At 37.4% G+C, this 21,197-nt stretch overlaps 1 protein-coding gene across 19 annotated transcripts in view; it reads left to right on the top strand.

The window, feature by feature from the left end:
• Nucleotides 1-21,197, top strand: part of TENM3 (teneurin transmembrane protein 3) — a 579,767-nt gene that overhangs the window by 500,239 nt on the left and 58,331 nt on the right. For 9 of the 19 annotated variants that reach the window (XM_070499653.1, XM_070499652.1, XM_070499650.1 and 6 more), the window contains 4 exons: nt 4,875-5,021; nt 16,968-17,184; nt 18,195-18,314; nt 18,889-19,150. In XM_070499653.1, coding sequence (XP_070355754.1) covers nt 4,875-5,021; nt 16,968-17,184; nt 18,195-18,314; nt 18,889-19,150 — 746 coding nt within the window. Of the gene's footprint in view, nt 1-2,343; nt 2,371-3,944; nt 3,963-4,874; nt 5,022-16,967; nt 17,185-18,194; nt 18,315-18,888; nt 19,151-21,197 lie in introns of all 19 variants that reach the window. The other 10 variants (XM_070499641.1, XM_070499649.1, XM_070499646.1 and 7 more) reach the window with 2 other exon arrangements.

The following is a 21,197-nucleotide window of genomic DNA, read 5'->3' as shown; positions in this document are numbered from 1 at the left end:
ACTTTTAAGTTATCAGCTAATAGTTATTCCCTGTGATATAAATGCAAATGACAGATCTTGGTATCTTTTTCTCAGTGCAGATATTTTTCTTCTGGTTGGTTTTAACTCTTTGCAAAATTTGCATTAAATATCTTTAATATTTAGAGTGTTATATAAATTTTGACCTGCAGTCTATTTTAAATGTATTTTCTAATTTCAGCTCTACCTTTGGTGTTCTCTTGACCCAATGACAAACCTACGTTTACCTGTAATCAGTCCACTTTTTTGCATAATTGATTCTGTTTGCTAAAGTAATGGGATTGGCTGGCTTAGAAATAATTTATTCCCCCGTTAAAACTACTAATCTAGATTAGAATTAATTACATTTCTTATTTTGGTTGTGTCAACTGTAGTGGACCTGATGTAAAAGCAAAAGGCTTGCTCTCCAAATATGATTGATTTTGTTATTATGTTGTTAATTTTTATAAATTAAGAATTCCCTCAGAAATACTACCCTATCTGAATCAGAAACTCTAGAATTTCTAATGATTTTTTTTTATGTTCAAATCATCCATCCAGCTATTATGGTGCTCTACTAGATTATGTAATGCTTAGAAGGAGTTATTAAGAAATTATATGAATGATGCTGTACTATAATACATTTTTATTTTAGTGCTTGAAAATAGATTTGTTTTTATTAAATTGTAATTTCAGAGTAGTGCCTAATACTGTTTCTTCTTCACCTTAATTTCCCCTGCAATGTATTGTCAATTAGCTATAAACATGCTTACTTTTGAATGCAATTCAGAAGCCTCTAATGGAATCCTGTGGCAAAGGGACGAGTCCTTTTATATCCGAGGTACAGACGTGTCAAAGCCATTTCTGGTTTTGTTTATGCCCATGACAGGGCACCAGACCTGAGTGGCTCAACTGAAAGTTGGGTTTAAATCATTCTGTTAAGAATCCTGCTACCACTAGCATATGTCAGTAATGAAAAATAATCAACATAAGCATCTTTGAAAAGCAATTTTAGATCATTAAATATGTATGAATTTTGACAAAGCGAGAAGATTTGAGGCTTATTAAGAATATATTAGGTTTCCACATTGAGTGAAGGGAGAGACATTTTTATGTCTCTGTTCAAGAAGAAAGGTGGGAGCCCGGCCCCGTGGCCGAGTGGTTAAGGGTTCCATGCTCTGCTTCAGCAGCCCAGGTTCACAGGTTCGGATCCTGGGCGTGGACCTACTCCACTCACCAGCTGTGCTGTGGAGGTGTCCCACATACAAAAAAATGGAGGAAGATTGGCATGGATGTTAGCTCAGGGCTAATCTTCCTCAAGCAAAAACAAAAGGAGGGGAGACTGGCAAAAGATGTTAGCTCAGAGCGAATCTTCCTCACCAAAAAAAAAGAAGAAGAAGAAAGTTGTAGCCTCGTTGTGATGTCATGAAAGGTTAAATGGACAGGCACAGTCAAAGACTTCAGTCTTAGTCCTGGCTGTTCCTACAAATCTGTTGTGAGAAACAGAGCCGACTCCAGTGTGAATCCTGAGAAGAAACAGTTCATATTTCCTAATGGACTGCATATGGGCTATGTCATTGTCCATCTGATGTGTAGTCAAGGTTACTGGGCAATCATTTTCTACAGAACTCACACATGCCTTTTTCATAATATAATAAATTTGCTCAAGGATTCTCAATTTCTTTCTTTCTTTTTTTCTTATTTATTAACCATTAAAGTTTGGTCATTTGTAAATATACAAGTAACTCAAGAGAGAAGGTGAATGAAGCAAGATTTCTGTGGGTTTAGCTCTCAGGTTGAAGAAAGACAGCATCAAAACATACAGAAATGGTTCCTCGGGGGCTCCCGTGTCGTCATTTTTGCCCTTCCACTGTGTGACTAGGGTTGTAGTTGTATAACAAAACTACTTTGTTAAAAGCAAACTAAAAAATTAGAATTCTTTTTCTCATCCCCCCCAAAAAGAGTTTATTTGTAGATCTCATAGTTGTAAATTTCCAAATTTCTTTAGTAATAAAGAATTGATTCCATTTGTTCTGCTTAGCTATTAAAAATGTAACCTTAAGAAGCATCAGAGTGGATGCATTTCACATAGTCTTTGAAAGGTAGCGTTAGTTTGCCTGCATACTTTTCTTGAAAATGCTGAATATTTCCTGCAATCCTGACTCCATTTGCTAAGACGTGAATATGTTGCGTTTTTAGAAGATATGAAGTGCATCTCTGTCGTGTGATGTGAATCTTATGTCAGCTGCAGCGACTTGATTTGCATGTAAATTCTGAAAATTTCCTTGTCCCATGTGACACTTCTGAAATGTCTGTCTGTTCTTTTCTCCTTTTTAATTTCTCAAGCTCACTATTTGGATAAGATAGTTAAAGGTACTGTATCCTTGCTCTTTGTTGACATATCTACATATATATCTATATATAATCGTGTGTCAGATCACACTAGGTATGAAAATAGACTGTTTTTCATGCATACTTTTGTAAATTATCAATCAGGCTTACGTTACGTGAAATCCCTTGGATTTAAAGTACAGAGACTTACATGTCTGTGTCTCATTTTTATAATTTTGGGTTATCACAGATTTCATTCCTATGTAAAAGCATTAGTTTTCACTGGAACCAAAAACTGAAGATAACAGTACCTTTGCTGTTTTTTGTTTACAGTGTTTTTTTGGTTTTGTTTTTTCTTTTTTGCTTTAAGATCTTCATTGTTGGCAATTCAGCGAATGAGCTTTAAATTCTAAATTAAAGTATCGCAAATGTTCTCTCTCTTATCACAGAATAAGAAATTGTCAATCTAAAGATGATTCTGGTTACATATGTTGAGAGAAATCTCATTCACCCTTAAATGGAAACGTCTTTGGCTTTTTCTGAATGTTTCAAAATATATGCGATATTCTAACTTGTTGTTTTCTGAGAAACTACAAAATATTGTGCCTTCTCTAAAACAGAGATGATAACACTGCTCAGCAGAAAACAGCAGATTCTCATATCTTCAGTTATGGTTGAAATAGGTGGAAAATATTTTTTCAGAAGAGAAAATTCCCTTTCCCGTTCTCCTCAAATTACCTATTTTCTATTCCTTGTTTGTGCTTTTCATTAGAATATGAAAATATTCATGGCAATATCCAGGCTTTCATATAATAATTCTGTGTGCACGCAGTCAACTGCTGCACCTCTTTGTCAGTGGGGCAATTAAATCTTTCTTTTTTGTTCAAAACAAAACAAAACAAAAGCATCCATAAGGAAAATTTACCTTTTGTGTACTGAATAATCCATAACTACAGACGGTAATTGTCTGAAAGAAAGGAAGCAGCAAAATTAATCTCATGTTGACCTGATGGTATCCATAAGTATGATTTCATTCTAACCTGCCACAAGAGACTGTCAAAATCTTCTTCCTTCTGCTAACTCTAATCTTAAGAGACACAGTGTCTCTTTGAGATATTTCATTTCAAGTTCTGCAGTGGAGGAGGGGAAGCCAATATATGAATAATTCTTTTAATACAGACTTAGGCATCTTGAAACAGATTTTTCCCTTAAATTTTGTCACTGAAACAAGAATAGCATTCTAATTATAGGAAGCTGTATAACAAACCCCAATTGCTATAGCGAGTATTTTTACTAATATATAGTCTATTCCAAATTATAAATAATTCCATCCAAAGAGATCTGATTAATTATTCTAGCAACTTTAGAGCATTTATATCTTCGTTTCTGTCGGTGTCATATCACACTCATAGACAAGAACACCAAAATCTACCGAAGTGTCATCCTCATAATCAATCAGATCATGTTGGCTGCATGCCAGATATCATCAGTAGAAAGTGGCAAAAATTGGTTTTTTTTTTTTAAATGTCATGTTAGACTGAAACAATTACAGATTTTGGATATATTAAATTATTTTAATTGTTTCCCAAATTTTCCCTCCTTGCCCATAAAAGCAGACAAGATAGGATATAAAGGTAACAGCATAAAAGCCTTAGGGAGATTGTCACAAAATATCACCCTTTGCTCTGTCTTGAAGCACGTCACTACCGTGTTTTTGTTCAGTCTATCAATGTTTTATTGTGGTCCTTATGGTATTTCATTTTGTCCGTCCTGAGTAATCAAATACGCACAGCTATTACATTTAGTTGGAAATCCTGTCGGTCCTGTCCCATCCGTATGCAGCCTGAATCCTGATGTTTGTTAGAATAGATGCTGAGCTGCTTCTCTATTTCCTGGGCTTTGCTTATTCTGTGAAAAGGAATGTCCTCTTGGCGTAAAGTATAGTCATTATTACTGGCCTATACTTTGTGCAGTTATTTAATGCACTGTAATTTCACATGAATATACGGCAACTCTGAGGCCAGATAAAATTAACGTTCTCTTTTTAACATCATTCATAGCCTCGTACCCACTTTCATCCTTTTCAATCTAGAGGGAATTTTTTAAAGCAACAAGGTGATCTAAAGAAGGCATGTCCTAATGAGTGACCAGTAGTATTTACAACAGATTAAAAATCTATACTAGGGATTCTGAAATTATCTCGTTGAGCTGCTTTTTCACACCATCCAATCAACCCTTGTTGCTTTGCTAAAGGAAAAAAATTTAAGTTAATTTTGTCTGGCCTGCAGCTACTTAGTGGATCGTTGCATATATTTCTGTCCTGCACAGGTAAGTGGTGTCTCAAGGGTCAGGCCAATCAAAGATGCCACTTAGAGAAGAACTAGATTTCTTAGATTATGTTGCTGTTCCTATCCATGTGCAATTACAGTATTTGTGCTGTTGATAAAGGCCTCTTCCCACTAAGTGTCCCTTATCTGTTTATTTTAGGTGCAAAAACTTTTGATAGTCAAATCACTTGTGTTTTCCTTCTTTGTCTCTTTTGACAGAGGGTTGCCCTGGTCTGTGCAACAGCAATGGAAGATGCACGCTGGACCAAAACGGCTGGCATTGTGTTTGCCAGCCCGGGTGGAGAGGAGCAGGGTGCGATGTCGCCATGGAGACCCTCTGCACAGACAGCAAGGACAATGAAGGAGGTAGGAAACGCTGAGCGTGAAAACAACTGTGTGCCAGAGCACAGGCTGATAAGTTACACTGAGGACAGAGTTATCCGTTGCCACACAAAATCTGATCCCCATAGATTAGATTGATTGAAAAATGTATGAGTGCCGACAGAGTGATTTTGCTCCCTATTTTCTCTGAAACAAATGCAAGATTATTATCGTTCAGGGAGAAGGCACAGTAACCAAGCTAATTTATAACGTACATTGTTCTCCATTCCTTTTCCTCACCTCCAGGTGACAGTTCTTCACACAACGGGGAGAATCTTAGGGCCTGTGAATGGGGAGCTCTAAAGCAGTATTTTAATAAGTAAACATTCCAAAAGATTCCAGGCGTTTTCCAAGCTCTTCTGTTGAAAGGCATGGATGGAAAAAATAAGAGTAACAGAAAATAGTCCCCTTGAAGGTGTACTTCCAGTATCTTTTTATTCTTAACTTTACCCCTGTTAAAAAGATTGTGATAGTCCACCCAACGTAAGTCCTTGGTTAAGAAATAATTATTTTCCCCATTGTTCACAGCCTCCATGCTACTCAATTTCACTTTCAGAGAATAGAGAGCTCCTGATTACTTCTCCAGTGGTGAAATAGCTGCCCCCTATAGCTGTTTGATTTTGTCCTACCTTAAGGACTGAGTTTTTAGAAAGGATTTTGTTCCCATCTGGGCCTCTGTGGTCACCTGCTCTGTGGGTTAGGATGTGTTTCCCTACCCACTCCTTCATTCCACCTGCTCTCGTGGGAACCTCCACACAGCAGTACGGGGGGCTTACGAGTGCAGATTTTGGGGTCAGACAGATCTTCACTCCACTCCGTAGTATGTGTGTGACCTTACACAAGATTCCGATGTCCTTAAACTTCAATGGTTTCATCTATAAAATAGGAATAAAAGCATTTTTGAAAGGATTAAGTGAGAGAATGTGTAAAGTACTCAGCGTATTGCCAGACACATAGTATGTTCTAAGTACCAGCTATTATTATCCAGTTTTCCTTCTTTTGCTTTCAAAAGTGCTCATCTTGACTCGTTGAAATCATAGAAGGTTGTTGGAGAAAATTGAACAGCCTTTTCTTTTCTACGTAGAGGAGACCCAACTGCTGTTCTTTAGGAAGCAGAGTGAAGAGGACTAACCCCTGCTGTCCCCTATCACCCCCAACACACATGCACACACACATGCATGCATACGCACACATGCTGGCCTGGGCCTAGTCATTCTCAGGCCAGCTGTTATTTGTGTCTCATCTTCCTGACAAGGAGCTGTCATTCTCCCCTTTGGTTTCTAGCAGACTGTTCAGTGTTTTCTCTATCTTCTTTCAACCTGGACTATCAAGAAACTTGAGCCACAAATTCTGAGCTAAGGCCTGTTTTTCTTTCTGCTCCTGATAGATTTAGGTGGTCCTTAGCCCTTGAAGCTTTTCCTGCCTAATAATACCTTGTTGCCCCTGACTCCTCTTAACTATGCACTTTGTAGAAATGGCAGCATTAATCCTCTCTGAAACACAGCCCAGATGGCAACTTTCCTCATTACTTTCTCCCAAGAAGCCCCGACCCCATTGTTCTCTATTGCCCAGGGAGGGAGGAGAGCATCTCTTCCTCCTCCATCATCTGTTGCAGATTTCATCTACTAAGAGGAGATTACATCGAGGAGGTTACAGACTCTCTCCGAGGGAAGCAAACTGCAGAGTAATTTAGGGGCTAATCAACTCTTTAGTATTGTTATCAGCTGAGGAGGTTTTTCCCTTTCCTCAAAATTTATCAGCTGTGAATTGGCCTCGTTCCCCTTTTGTTTATTCTTATTAGCATGAAACTCTGCTATCTCTAGGCTTCCCTCTCCAAGGGGAAATCTGAGCTGATGGAAGACCTCCTGTGGATTCTCTGCTTATCTCGTATAATTTGTATTCCTGTCTCTAACCTAATTTTGTTGATCTTCTAAGAAGGAATGTCAGTGCCAGCTTTATTGTACCCTGAGAGTGTAACCTGGTTGCCTTATAGCCTAAGGTTATAACCCTAAGCTGAGGGTTCTTTGAACTCAGGTATGGCTCTGTGTATAGAAACAACATTTTCCACACCAAACCGCAAATCAAGACACCTAATTTGGCAATCAAGGATATCATTATCATTATATGAGGACAGTAGAACAGAGTGTTTAACGTAAGGACAGGACCTGAAATTCTATGACATATGGTAACTATACCATTATAGATCATTGTCTAAACTAAATTTGGTATCAGAATGGTGAATTAGACAGAAAGTAGCTAAATAATTTGACTTAATACGTTAAACAAATAAGGAAGAAGAGAGGGTAAAGAAGTTGATATGGCCCTATTCAGAAATTAAACACGTCATGTAAATCGCTACTGGTCTAGTCTGAGCAACTTTGTAGAATACAATCTTCGTACAAAAAAAAGAAAGAACAAAAGAAGTTGCTTGCTATTCCCCAAACTGAAAAAGAGGTATTAAGAAATTTTAGAAAGGACGGCTGCATATGGGGAAATGGTTAAATATTTTTTTCTTAGACCAAACATCATCTTTCCACTCTAAAACATACTTTTCTTTACCAAATCCAGTTTGCCCCATCTCCACTGCCGAAGCCTAAAGATTCTCAAAATGTGGATCTCACTAAATTGCCTATGGAGTCCCACGTCCCATTTATGTCTCTGAAATGCTTCAGGAAAAGCAGCCTTAGAAGGGAATTCTTTATGAGAAATAGGAGGAATGGACTATCAATAAAATAAGTTGGAGGAACTTATCTTTAGCCTCTCTCTTTATACTACACAGTCATAAGAAGTAAAACTCCTGTTCAATTGGACCTTATTGGGCCTTAAGTCTCAAACAGCTGTCATATATACAGGGTCTCTTTAGCTTTTCAGAACTAATGGCAATCTTTTACCCACAGTAAAGGCCCTGACAAAGATCCCCACTCTGTAGAATCAACAAGATGCCTCCCTCACCTGCTTCTGAAATCTAGCTCCGGATGTCCAACAGAGGCTGGTGGAGCAGATCCCGGGGACAAAAGCAGACGATGGAATAGTAGATTTTTAAATCACACAGTGGAAGTCAGAAACAGATGGTCACTGGACCAGATAATTGTGGATAACATCTCCAAACAGGGGAGACATTTTGGGGGTGACCACAAGATAGCCTGTTCTAGTTGAGAGAGCTTTCAGAGCAAACGACCAACAGTACATGCCTGGATTTGGCTTATAAATAGTTCTGCTTCAACTCCATCTTCACCTGCCAAGTCAACCTCCCTCTAAATTGAGCCATTTCTTGTTCATTTCCCAGAACTCACTCTGCTGGTGAAGTTGCTGAGATCAGAGAAAAGGCAGGTGAAGAGATGGAACCGCTCACTATTAAATGCCGTGTGATCTGGAGAGAGGTTTAAGACAGTTACCCCATGCTGCCACAGTTTTTAGTTCCTTGGGTACCTCTTTTCAGTCAGCCATCGGAATTTTCTGTCTCACGGCCCACTCTACCCCAGACTTTCACCTCCCCTCAACAAGAAAACCCTTTCTCTTCTTCAAGGTTCTATTCATTATTCTCATCAGGAAAGTCTCTTTGGATGCACATGATAGAAACTCCACTCAAATGGTCTTAAGCTTTAAAAAAGAAAAATTACTAGCTTATGTAACTGAAAAATTCAGCGCTAGCTGCACCTAGGTATTCAAACAATGATAACAGAAATCTTGGTTGATTCGTCAACTCTGCTTTATTCTGTGTTGGCACCATTCTCTGACTATCTATTCCCCAAAATGACCACCACCAGCTCTATGTTTACAACCCACTAGCATAACCACCCCGGTACAAGGAGGACAGCTTTTCCAAGGTTACATGAGGCGGGGGCCTGGACCTGAGCCCAACCCTCATTGGTCTGAATTGGATCTCCTCTACGCAAAGGAAAATTGAAGTTCTAACACCAGAAGAAAGTAATATGAATGCTGGGCAGGCAGAAAAACAGATTCTACTATAGGAATATTAATAGCTTTCCATAGCATTTAGCTTCGGACAATATATTCCAATAACTATTTCATATGGCTAATAGACTTCTATTATTTTCAGAAGGAATTTTCTATTCTCTACCTCCCCCCTTCCCTCAAAATTACAGCCTTCTCCTTTGAGAACAAGAAAGCCAATTCTGAACCCCTGACATGCTTTCCAGACCCCAGATTGGCAAGGCACCCATCCAGTTCTCCCTGTATACTTTTATAGCGTCGTTGCTTTTACCTAGGGCACCCACTAGGAATCTCATTCAATAGGGGGCTCTTGACTTTAAATAGCTCCCCATATGGAGGTTCCACTATGCAAGCATCAAAGTGCAACAGCTTGCCAGACACAATTCTATCTTTATAGAAACTCAAGATACTTACTTACAAGATGATTTCTACAAAATGCATTATCTCTGGTAGTTGTTATGATATTCCCAGCTTTCTCCTCATTAGGGAGTTCTAGTCAAAGTTCCTTTTGACGTATTGTTTCCCCGTCTGGTTCTCCATTGGGTGGCTCCCCGTGGGTACCTGAGGCGTGGGACTCAAGCCCTCTCTTGGAGATTGGATGGTGGAGGGGTCAAGAATGACTTAAGCCTCATAATAAACTTTGTGCAAGAATGGTGGGATGCCAAAATATAAGTCCTGTCAAGAATGATACATCTTCCTTGTAAGTAGACAGAGTTATTCTTTGTCCTATAGGATTGTTACTTCAGAGGGTATGTCAGGAAGACGTACCTATAAGAGGCTTTTTAAAAAGTCTTTGGAGGCTGATGCTGGTAGAGAAGAAAGCACAATTCAACTGAGGTTGTTCAGAAATCAGAAAGCTAGAAACAATAATAAGAAAGAGAGACAGAGAGAAAGGAAGGAAGAAAAAGAATACAAATGAAGGGTAGTAGTGTTCTAGGAGTAAAGAAGAGGAGAGGAAAAATGAATGAAATTTTTGTAAGTATCAGAATGAGTCTGATGAATGGATAGAGATGGTCTGAGTTTGGAGATTACTAAATGGAAAATAAGGAAATATTTGAAAATAGATTTTTAAAAAGTTCTAGCAGGAAGATGAGACTATTGTGTTATCCAAAAATATTAAAAAATAAAAATTAAATAAAATAGTAACATAACTGAGAAGAGAGGGGGAAAATGGTCAAAAAGCAAGAGAGAGGGAAAGGAAGAAAGAAAGAGAGAGAGAGAGAGAGAGAGGGAGAGAGAATAATAGGTCACAAATACTTTTCCCAAAAGAAGCCAGATATCAGAGAAAGAGGGGCACTCAGTCTCAGAGCATTAAAATATATTATCCTGGCACATGATGATTTGGGGGAAAATTATTGTTAGTTTGAAAGACCCTACTGGATCCTTCTTTGAGGACAGGTTGAGGTTAGTCTGAGCCCTTTTGCTATCCACAGAATTTTTAGAGCATAGTACATCCCATTCTAGGAAAGAGTACAGCTCATGCTCTCAGAAGCAAAGGACCCCAGTAGCTTCCCATTAGCACCCAAGAAACATAGGATTTTACTGCTATTTTTGAATGAGTTTTAAGAGGAAAATCAGAGCCCCATAGGCTGGAAGTAAAAGTCTCCCCTATATTTTACACTCATTAACATCAGCTGCCACCTCAAGCATCAGAATGTAGAAATGACATCGCACAGTACCTCTTTAAAAGCGAGGCTCCTTGTCACACAGATCTCCACGTTAAGAACCTCTGCATTCCTGGTGAGGGTTATTGTTAGTAGCCATGGTACATGGATATTACATTCTCCTTATCGAAACAGTGCGCCGCTGTCAACAACTTGGTGTGCATATTTCCACTCCTCCTTCAGGGAATTTATATGCACATTTATGTTTTTAAACTTCAATAGGATCAGTACTGTTCTAAATTTGCTTCTGCCCAAACGTATATCTTAGAGATTTTTTCGTGCCAGTACATAAAACCTATCTCATTCTTTATAATAAAAACAAAGATGTGTTAATTAATTTTACCACGGCTACATTAATAATAATTTATTTGTTTCTTATTTTTTTGCTCTTAGTATAAAGACAAATCTGTAGTGAATCTGTGTGTCTGTGTGTGTGTGAGTATCTGCATATAAATCTTTGTGTAAATGAACAAATATTTCTTTTGGACAGATTTTTAGAAGTGAAATTGCTGGGTCATGGGTTATTTTAATTTTTAAATTTGATAGCTACTGCCCAATTGCCATGCCAAGTAGGTTTTACCACTATCCACTTTGTCATTATGAGAGTTTTTATTTCCCCCACATTCGTAGTCTGTACATAATCATTGTACATTAAAAAAACTGTCCAACAAAATGAAAAATATGAATTTTGTCGGTTAGGTGAAAATGACTCCATTTTTATGGTTTTAATTTGCATTTCCCTAATTACTAGTTAGATTGATAATTTATATATGTTTCTTGACCATTTGTATTTCTTCTTTTGCTAATTGCTTATTTATTTCTCTTGCCTATTTTTTTCTGTTGAGTTGCTTGACTTTTCCTTTTTAACTTTTACGACTCCTTTCTTTATTCAACTTATTAATTCTTTGTTAGATGTGTTGCAGATGTTTTATCCTAAGTTTTCAGTTATCTTTTAACTTTGTTCGTGGTCTCTTTTGTCGTGCAGAAGTTTTCAATTGATATGAGGTAAATTTGTATAAGGTTTATCTTTTCATTCATGAATTCTGGGTTGTGTGTCTTCATAAATAAGTAAGACTCCCTTTGTAAGATTATGTATACTATGTTGTATATTTTCTTCTGATACTTTTTATAATTGTGTGGATTGCTTAATGTCCAGTTAATCAAGAACATTTTAAAATACCCATTGGACTAAAAAGAAACAAGAATTCAAGGATTAGCATGGTGTCTGAGGGAAGGAAAAGGTGATAGAAGAAAACGAGTGGCATCTCTAATGTGATTTTAAGACATCATTTTGACCTGTTTAGATCTTACAGTCCCTAGGAACTGAATTCATTCTTTCCTTCATTCAACAAATATCTTGTATGCTGACTTGGTGCCAAGCAGTATACTAGATGTCGGGGACACAGCAGTGAACTAGATTAGCCCTCAAGGAGCTTCCTGAGACCCTTGTCTGAGCTGAGTGCTGAAGGAGTGGGGAGGGGTGGGGAGTAAGAGAGCAGCTTAGAGGTCTCCAGGCAGAGGGAATAATAATCATGAAACATTTTGTAAGCTGTGTGAAGGAGTCCTAACTACTCATAAGCCAGTGAAGACCAAGTAAAGGAAATATTTTAGAGAGGGAAGCGAAATAATCAAATCTGATTTCTGCAAAGAGGACTCTTAGGAAAGTGTAGTGAATGAATAGTTGGGACAAGACTGGAATTGGGAAACTAAGCAACTGTTGAGATCTTGTAAAGAGACGACCATGGTGGCCTGAGGTGAGTTTCAGTGAAATGGAAAGAAACAGACTGATTCAAGAGATATGTGGAGTGAAGAAAAGAAGGAACTGCTGATTGATTAGGTGCAGAGAGAAAGGAAGGGAGAAGAGGAGTCAAGGAGGACATTCAGGTTTCTACTTTGAGAAACTGGGTGGGTAGATGGTGGAACCATTCACTGAAATAGGAAATAGAGAAGAAATGGCATGTTTAGAGAACATTTTATGTGTCGTGTTTTAGATGTGTCAAGTTTTCAATGGCTGTATAATATCCAGGTGGAATAATCTAGAAGGTAGTTTGTGGATTTGGAGTTCAGGAGAATGATCAACCCAGAATCATTAGCATTGAAAGGATATGAATATACAGACTAAAGCCACCAAGAAAGCTCCAATATAGACAAACCAAGAGATACAGAAAACATGATCCCAATTCAGTAATAAACAAATGAATTTCATGCATATTACAGAATGAGGACTCAAAAGAGTAATGAAAGGTATACCTGTACACTTTGAAAATTCTGAAGTCTGCAAATAAAATATCACATCAGAATTTCTAGCTCTACTTCTGACTTGGAATAAGGGAGAGGGGCTTCTAAATACTGTGGGGAAAGGCAGTGGACATTAATTATCTTTTGAGTAAAATAAAGGAAAATTCATTAAAAGGAAGTTCATGACTTTTTATTCAGTCAGTATTTTGAAAAACAAATTAAAATGTAGCCACTTAGAGGAAGAAAGTGAGAGTTTTGACAAGCACATCAAAGCCTGCATAGAGGATAACCTAGGAAAGACTTGGAATCACAAGTTTTAATAATGTGGCAAAATGTCTTATTTAAATTTGCCAGAAAAAGTATCAAGAATGATTCAAAGAGGACAAGGAAATAAGGCAGCATAGAAACGTTGTACAATGGCAAACTATGATGCCTGGGCCAAAGCCTGTTTTGGTAAATAAAGTTTTGCTGGAACACAGTCACACCCATTCGTTTCCATCTTGTCTGTGGCTGCTTTCGCACTATAATGGCAGAGTTGAATAGGTGCAACAGAGACTATAAGGCCCCTGAAGCCTAAAATATTGATTAACTGGCCCTGTACAAAGTTAAGTTTGCCAACCACTGTTAAAGTCCAGTGAAAGCCTAAGGAAAGACAAGAACATGTTTAAAAATGAGAATCAGAGCAATGATATTAAGGATTGAGTGGATGGAAGCAGAAGCTATATTACCTACTTTACAGCAAAGTACCACTTACATTGCAAAGCCTAAATGAAGAAAGAAAGGCTCTTAACTGGTCATTGAAATTATTATTCAGTGGTTTTGAACATTTCTAATTTTCTTTAGATTTTTTTTATGGTTAATTCTATTAGAGATGGCTTCTACGCCAATATAAATTTAAGCCAACCTAATATTCCTGAGACTTAAATGGACTCTCGATGATTTTGAGAAGCTATTCCACGAAGACAACTTTACTACAGTATGCATTTGGGCAAGTGGGTAATCAGCTTAGTTGTACTGGATAGCCCTGGCTATATAAGTACAAACAAAGAATGAAAAATATTTTTTCAAGTTATAGGGAGCCAGGATTCATAACCATCCGTCACTTGCTTGGGCAAGTTACTGATAAACTCTGCAGAAAAATAACAGACAGTGTGTCCCTGCATCTTGACTGTTGAAAATGAGATTCTTTCTCTGATTGATGTTAGCAGAGAGACTTGTAAAAATGCATTTCCAACTGATTAGTTCAGAAGGTGTCAATCTCCTGCAGTTTTATGACCTGCAGACTACATACCAGCTGTACGTTTGCTTTTTATAAACTAACAAAGATGAATGACTAAATTTGAGCCTTCCTCTTTGGCGACTGTACCACATATTGCCTAAAGGAAGACACTGTGGGAGTATTGTGGGGGAGGAGAAGAGGACAAGAAGCCTTTAACCTTTAATTTAGAAGATTAATGGAGATAAGATAGAATATTTGGAAGCACTTTCTCCATTAAGTAGTGTCTACTTATATCATAAAATACATATCATAAAATACATATTGAAGCTTTCTCATGAAGTCTCAACATACAATCATAAATTGTTATTGAAAGGATTTTATTTCTTTTAATTGTTTTTTTGAAGCCAGAAATGATATTGGGGCAATAGGTCAATTGTCTACAACTTTAAAAATCTGAGTCTTAATAACTGTGCTTCTATTTCTTTGAGAGAGATGGAGGAAAAATACAATGTATTGCATTATTATAATATATCCTCATGAAAAATAAGCCTGGAGCATAGTTTCATCTTTTTTCCGCTAGAAATATTGAGAAATATTTAGACATTTTCCATCTTCTTGGCCTTTTGGCTAAGAAAGTAATATCTTGATAAATTTATATGAAGTTTCAAAGCTCAGTTTCATTTGATTTTCCTAAAACATCATTTTAAATTTTTGTCAAATAAGTAAATATGCAGCTTCAAATAGTTAATAACTCATTTTTAAAAATGTAACAGGCATCTACATGAAAATGTAACTATAATCAGGAAACAATATGTAATAAGATCTGACTATCAGAAATTCCGACTCATACATTTTCATGAGTATAGAAATTGTAGCAACGAAAAATTAAAATATTAATGTAAAAAGAGTCAAACACCTTAAATTTAATTCCATTATTCACTTACTAAGTTTTTTTTTCCAACTATAAGGGAAATAATGAGGAGATTTTTAGTCACTTTCGCCGGATAAACTGAGTCTCTTGCAGTTGATTTCAAGTGACAGAAAATCCAACGCAAACAAGAGTGAGAAAGAAGGCAATGCATCTAGAACTGAAAAGCCTAGGAAGTCAGGTGCAGCTTATTGCAAAAACCCCAAAGATGTCACTATGACCTGTTGTTTTTTATCTCCAGCTCTTAACTCTGCTTCTTCTGGGATGGCTCGATTCCCAGACAGGTTCTCCAGTAGTGGCAGCAAGATGGACGCGGCAACCCCAACCTTACAGCCTTACAGCTCCAAGCATGGGGGAGGGGTGGAGAGAGGAGAGAGTCTCTCTTCAGATAGTTCCTGACATTGACCCTGGTTAGACAAATTAGGTCACGTGTACATTTCTGAGCCAAGCGTGAAGGGCAATACGCATGTAGACTGAGAGTTGAGGAGTGCTGGATACCCAAGGGAAAGTTAAGAGCTGTTGCCCAGACAAGGGAAATGGGTGTTAGCAGAAATCACAAGTGTTCAAGACATTCTTCTTCAGGTGGGCAAAATGACTTAAGGACACTGAGCCAAGCCCCTCATCTTGTTTTTTACATTACCTGTCTTGTTGTTGACCTGCTTCTAGACTGGGCAATGTAATTCAGTTTAATCTGCTTTCTTTTGTCTCAGTTTGCTGTCACATAATAAAAGGGCCAGCTTAGATTCTATTAATAAAGGTAGCCTAAAGCAAAAAAATGGCTAGTGTGGTCTTTTAAAAATAAAAGTTATTCAAAAACACTTGTGTAAAAACATATAGGTCAACCAGATATTTTTAGCTGAGTTTGTCATAATAGGGTCACACCAAGACCTGATATTTAGGTTTGAAGATTTTAAAGCCATTTTTTCATTTCCCCCAAGAGTGATTAAAGCCTTCAGAAATGAATGTTTTTATTAATCTGTACTAGGAGATGTAATTGCCAAGCAGATCAAAATTCATATGGTCAGTGGTCAGTGAAATCAACTGGTCAGTGAAAGATGGCCTTAAGGGGTGATGTCATCAAGCCGTCATACCCTGCCTCTCTAATCCACTAATAGGTTGGTTTATATGTTTCAAACAAAATTTTCACATGGGCCATTGAATGTAATTTCTTCCTGATGTTCCTGGAGAAGGCACTGACACATTCTTTCTATCCATTACTGTTTTTGTGTCACTAACACTGTAGGTCAATTTTTCGTGATAGGTTTCTTATCATTTCCAATATTATGGCTTATTTCCATTTGCCACATTTTTATTAACACCTGCATTTGAGGGCAGGCGTACTAAAGACTCAGGTTCCTGTTTAAAACTTGAGAAATGCCAGATTTTATTTGGAACACAGTTTACCTTCCTCGCGAGAACTATTTCCTTGAAAGGTGCTTGGCTAATCTCATCGGTATACTGTTTATTTGTATTTGCTTCATTTTACCAACTTTCGTTTTCTGACCCTTTCCAAATTTTAGAGCTTCACCCAGTGTAGGTACCTATCCATTTGCCATATACACTTACTATAACTCCTGGTCCGTTTTCTCTAAAATATGAAGGCTTGCGTAATTATAGTTACAACTAATCCATCTTCCTTCATATCACTGATAGATTGTTCTAATCAGTAATTTTTTATTTCTTACCCAGAATCAACATTATATGGTTCTTTTCAATCATCTCCAATCCAAATATTTTCTGTCTATGAAAGCAGCTGCAAGTATTGTATTTATATTTCATCTGGTTTCAAAAAGTATGCCTCGTAGAAATTACTCTCAGATGGGGGAGCGAATCATTTGATGTGAAAAACGCCAACCAACCAACAAAACTTGCCCTACATCACAGCATAAAAAGGGGAATTCTCTTACTGGCTTACATTTCTCTTACAGATGGACTCGTTGACTGCATGGATCCTGATTGCTGTTTACAAAGTTCTTGCCAAAACCAGCCGTACTGTCGTGGACTGCCTGATCCTCAGGATATCATTAGCCAGAGCTTACAATCACCGTCTCAGCAAGCTGCCAAATCCTTCTATGATCGAATCAGCTTTCTTATAGGATCTGATAGCACCCATGTTATACCTGGAGAAAGCCCTTTCAATAAGAGGTTAGTGCGTCTTTTCCTTGTATAGATCTGTAGTGATATTATCAACAGTTATATGCACTTTATGTGAAATGCTGATGATTGTGCATTTGAGGAAAGTGCTTTTTTTTAATACAGTTTTTCCTCTTTCGGCAAATTCTTCACCAAACTTCACATTTCAACCATTTTTGACATAATTCGCATACTCTATCGATTTCAGTACCTGAGACGTAACAGGACATCCCATTAAGGAGTCAATAAATCTTCATTTAACTAGTTGATTTTGTTAGCACAGTTGAAAATGTTTCAAAAGGAGCAATGAAAAGACCCCAAAAGGCAAAACAGAAGTGCACTTTTTTTTTTCTCAGAGCTCACTAAATAATATAAATTATGAACTAATGTAATGGAACTGCTAACGGCATGGCAGTCGGATTGTATAAGCTGTTTGGTGCTTTACGGAGCAGTAATGACTTGAAAATGAACCAGTAAGTGAAAGCAGGTGTCTTGTGTCTCACTGAGCAAAAGAAGACGATTTACACCCGAACGCCTGGGTCTGCAATAATTTAACTGCATTAATGCAGTCAGGCCCAGCAGTTGATCAAAAGTTGGTGCACAAATGTTCCTTATTACGCACTTAAATCTTGTACTTCTTGGTCCCTGCAGAGTTACAGATTGCCTCTGAATTAATTGTAAAGTTACTTTTCTTCATGTAAGCACCAGATATATGACTTATGAAAAAAACCACAGTTTGTAATTTAAAAAATTCATCTCTAAGTTATTGGTCTTGATAACTCTCCAAAAGTTAGACTGCAATGAATTAAAACCCAGGGTAAACACCAGGCATTTGGGGAATGTGAATTATACCTAATTAAAAGGGACATTGTCTTGCAAGTATTTCAGGTCTGGTTTTTGTGAGTAACAATTGATTGCGTGTGATCGTGGTGTTGTATCCTCAGGTTGAATTATCTCTAAATCATGATAATGTTGGCCTGAGAAGACTGCTGTTCATTCTAATTATTCTCCTCTTCCTCCAGCCTTGCATCCGTCATCAGAGGCCAAGTGCTAACTGCTGATGGAACTCCACTTATTGGAGTAAATGTCTCATTTTTCCACTACCCAGAATATGGATATACTATTACCCGCCAGGATGGAATGTGAGTTCATCCCAATGCGCTATCTCTGTTTGAAGTATTTTAAGTATAAAAACTAGTCGTTCTTATTTCACCCGGCACGTTTTATTATCCCCTTGAATATAGAAATGCAACAACTTCCAGACTCCAGAAATCTGTGACAGTACAGGTGGCAGAAATGTAAAGTCATATACTCATTTGGTTCTTTAAAAGTTGATTTCATTTTCTAAGGCATGGGGATCATATTGTGGTTTTGTAGGAAAGTGTTCTTTGTCTTAGAAGATTCATGTTGAAATATTTAGGGGTGATATTTCATAATATCTATGAGTTAAGCTCAGATGGTTCTGAAAAAGGAGTAGCTAGGTGGATAGATCAAGCAAATTTGGGAAAATGTTAATAAATTGGTAAATCTAAATAAAGGGTATGTGGGTGTTCATTGTCTAATTCTTTTAATACTCCTGTAGATTTGAAACTATTTCATATAAAATTTGGGAGGAAAAGTTGATTTTCTTTATAAAGCATATTAATTTAAGGAGGTAAGTGTTGGGAGTTACATGAGATCCAAATAATTCACTAAGTATGTCTTGTTTTTCCTTAGGTTTGACTTGGTGGCAAACGGTGGGGCTTCTCTAACTTTGGTATTTGAACGATCCCCATTCCTCACTCAGTATCATACTGTCTGGATTCCCTGGAATGTCTTTTATGTGATGGATACCCTAGTCATGAAGAAAGAAGAGAATGACATTCCCAGCTGTGATCTGAGTGGATTCGTGAGGCCAAATCCTATCATTGTGTCATCACCTTTATCCACCTTTTTTAGATCTTCTCCTGAAGACAGTCCCATTATTCCAGAAACACAGGTAGAATGTTCTAGCAGGCAGTACTTTTAAATAAACTATTTTCAGATCGTGTGGTTTCCAAAGAATCTTAAAAAAGGATTGCAGAATTCCAGTACTATCCTAAATAATTCTATAGAATGTGATGTGTGTGTGTATACTAAATAGGTATTGTTAGAGTAGGATATGGTTGTTTCTTAAAGATCTATTCAAAATACTTTTTATTCAGGCCATATCTGTATGTATTTATTAGTTGCAGCCAAGTAGAAAACAGCTTAAACTCAAAAGCTAATAATGTCTTTGCTCATTCATTCATTGGAAAAAGTTTTTAGTGCCTATAAAAACCTGACTTCCTGACTGACATTGGTACTGAGAGCTATTGTACATGGTCCTTACTCTCAATAACTTCCTGTTTAATTATTATTGTAAGTCAAGAATGTTTTAGAAACAATGATTTTTAACGGAAAATGTTCATTAATTTTCTCAAGGTATAATTATTTTAAAAACTTGGCGTCATGTTTTAAGCTCTAATACTTTATGGTTCATAAAGCCCTGTTCCCCACAGAGAAAAAAAAGCTACGTAACTTTTTAAAAAATAGTCATACTTTATTCATTTTATCTATTGAAATATCTGGGGATTGTTTTCTTTCCTTTATGTTTCCAACTAGAAATAACTTTCAGATCTTAAAGGTAGGACATTAGGTAAAATAATAATGAACTTTACTCATCAATAGCTAAGTAAAAATATCTAGCCTTTAAAATATAACAGGACATAACAGCTTTGTCACTTTCATTCTTCAAATATTTATTGAGTACTTGTTCTGCACCAGGCACTGTTATAATGGAACAAAGCAGTAAACCAATCAGACAAAGTGCCTGCTCTCGAGGAGTTCACCAACTAACGGGGAGAGAGAGGCCAACAATATACATCAGGTTGTGATATGACTTATTTGAAAATACTAAAGCAGGGTAAAGTGGATGGAGGTGCAATTTTAGAAAGTGTAGTACAGGAAGATCTCTTTGATAGGACGTTTCAGCAGGAACTTTAAGAAAGTGAAAGAATAAACCCCCAAAATGGAAGGACATTCCGGGCAGAGCCAGGAGCAAGCTCAAAATCTCCAAGGGAAGTTGTACTTGGCTTGTTCAAGGAATGGCAAAGAGGCCGGCAGGTGTGGCTGGAGTGAAGGCTGTGGTAGACAACTCACAAATCCTTGAAGACCATGGCGAAGAGAAGGACTTTTTACTTTGAGTAATTGGAAGCTGTTGGGGGTTTTTAAGCAGAGCAGTAATAGTTACTGATTTCCTGCTTAAAAGGATCACTGTAGTTGCTATGCTGAGAATATTCTGTATTGAGCAAGGGTTGAAACAAGGACACCAGTTAGGAGGCCATCTCAGAAGTCCACAGGAGAAATGATGGTGGCTTGGACAAAGGTGGTTTGGGTAGAAGTGGTGAAAAGTGAACATGTAAGAGTGGAGTCCAGGGAAGAGGTTGGAACTAAAGATGTAAATTTGCAAGACATTGCAGTTATAGAAATACTTAGAGCATGGGATGAGATCCCGTAGGGAGAGAGTGTCGATAGAGATTAGAAAAGATATGCCAAGAAGGTCTAGGATAACAAAATATGGAGTTTCTCACAGGCACATGTGATGCAGAAGGGACGCCTCAATGATTTATGGCATAGCAGTTAAGTAGACTTTGAGCTGAAGCTTTCAGAAACTCATTGTAACCTTATTCAATTTAGCATTTCCTCCCCAGGGTCCATCTTGCAATAACTCTGAACTTCTTAGCCTGTCCTAAAATAGACTTAACCTAGAGGCAGTGTCTGTCTATAGGTGGCACATATGTAGCAAACCAGGTCATTGAAATGGATTTCAAATAGTCAACAGTTCCACGAATACATGGAAGGATTTTTTTTTTTCATTCCATCATTTGGTCATAAAACATTTAGTAAAAATTCCCTGAGAGCCTATTATGTACAAGGTACTCTACTAGGGTAAAAAGAATAATAAGACTTGGATCCTGCCCTACTGAATGTGATCAAGATTTGGTTGAAGAACTGTGGAAGTTCAA

Source organism: Equus asinus, chromosome 27, assembly GCF_041296235.1.
Source record: "Equus asinus isolate D_3611 breed Donkey chromosome 27, EquAss-T2T_v2, whole genome shotgun sequence".
Taxonomy (NCBI): domain Eukaryota; kingdom Metazoa; phylum Chordata; class Mammalia; order Perissodactyla; family Equidae; genus Equus; species Equus asinus.
The sequence above is the reverse complement of the archived record's forward strand: the minus strand, read 5'-3'. Positions and strand labels throughout refer to the sequence as shown.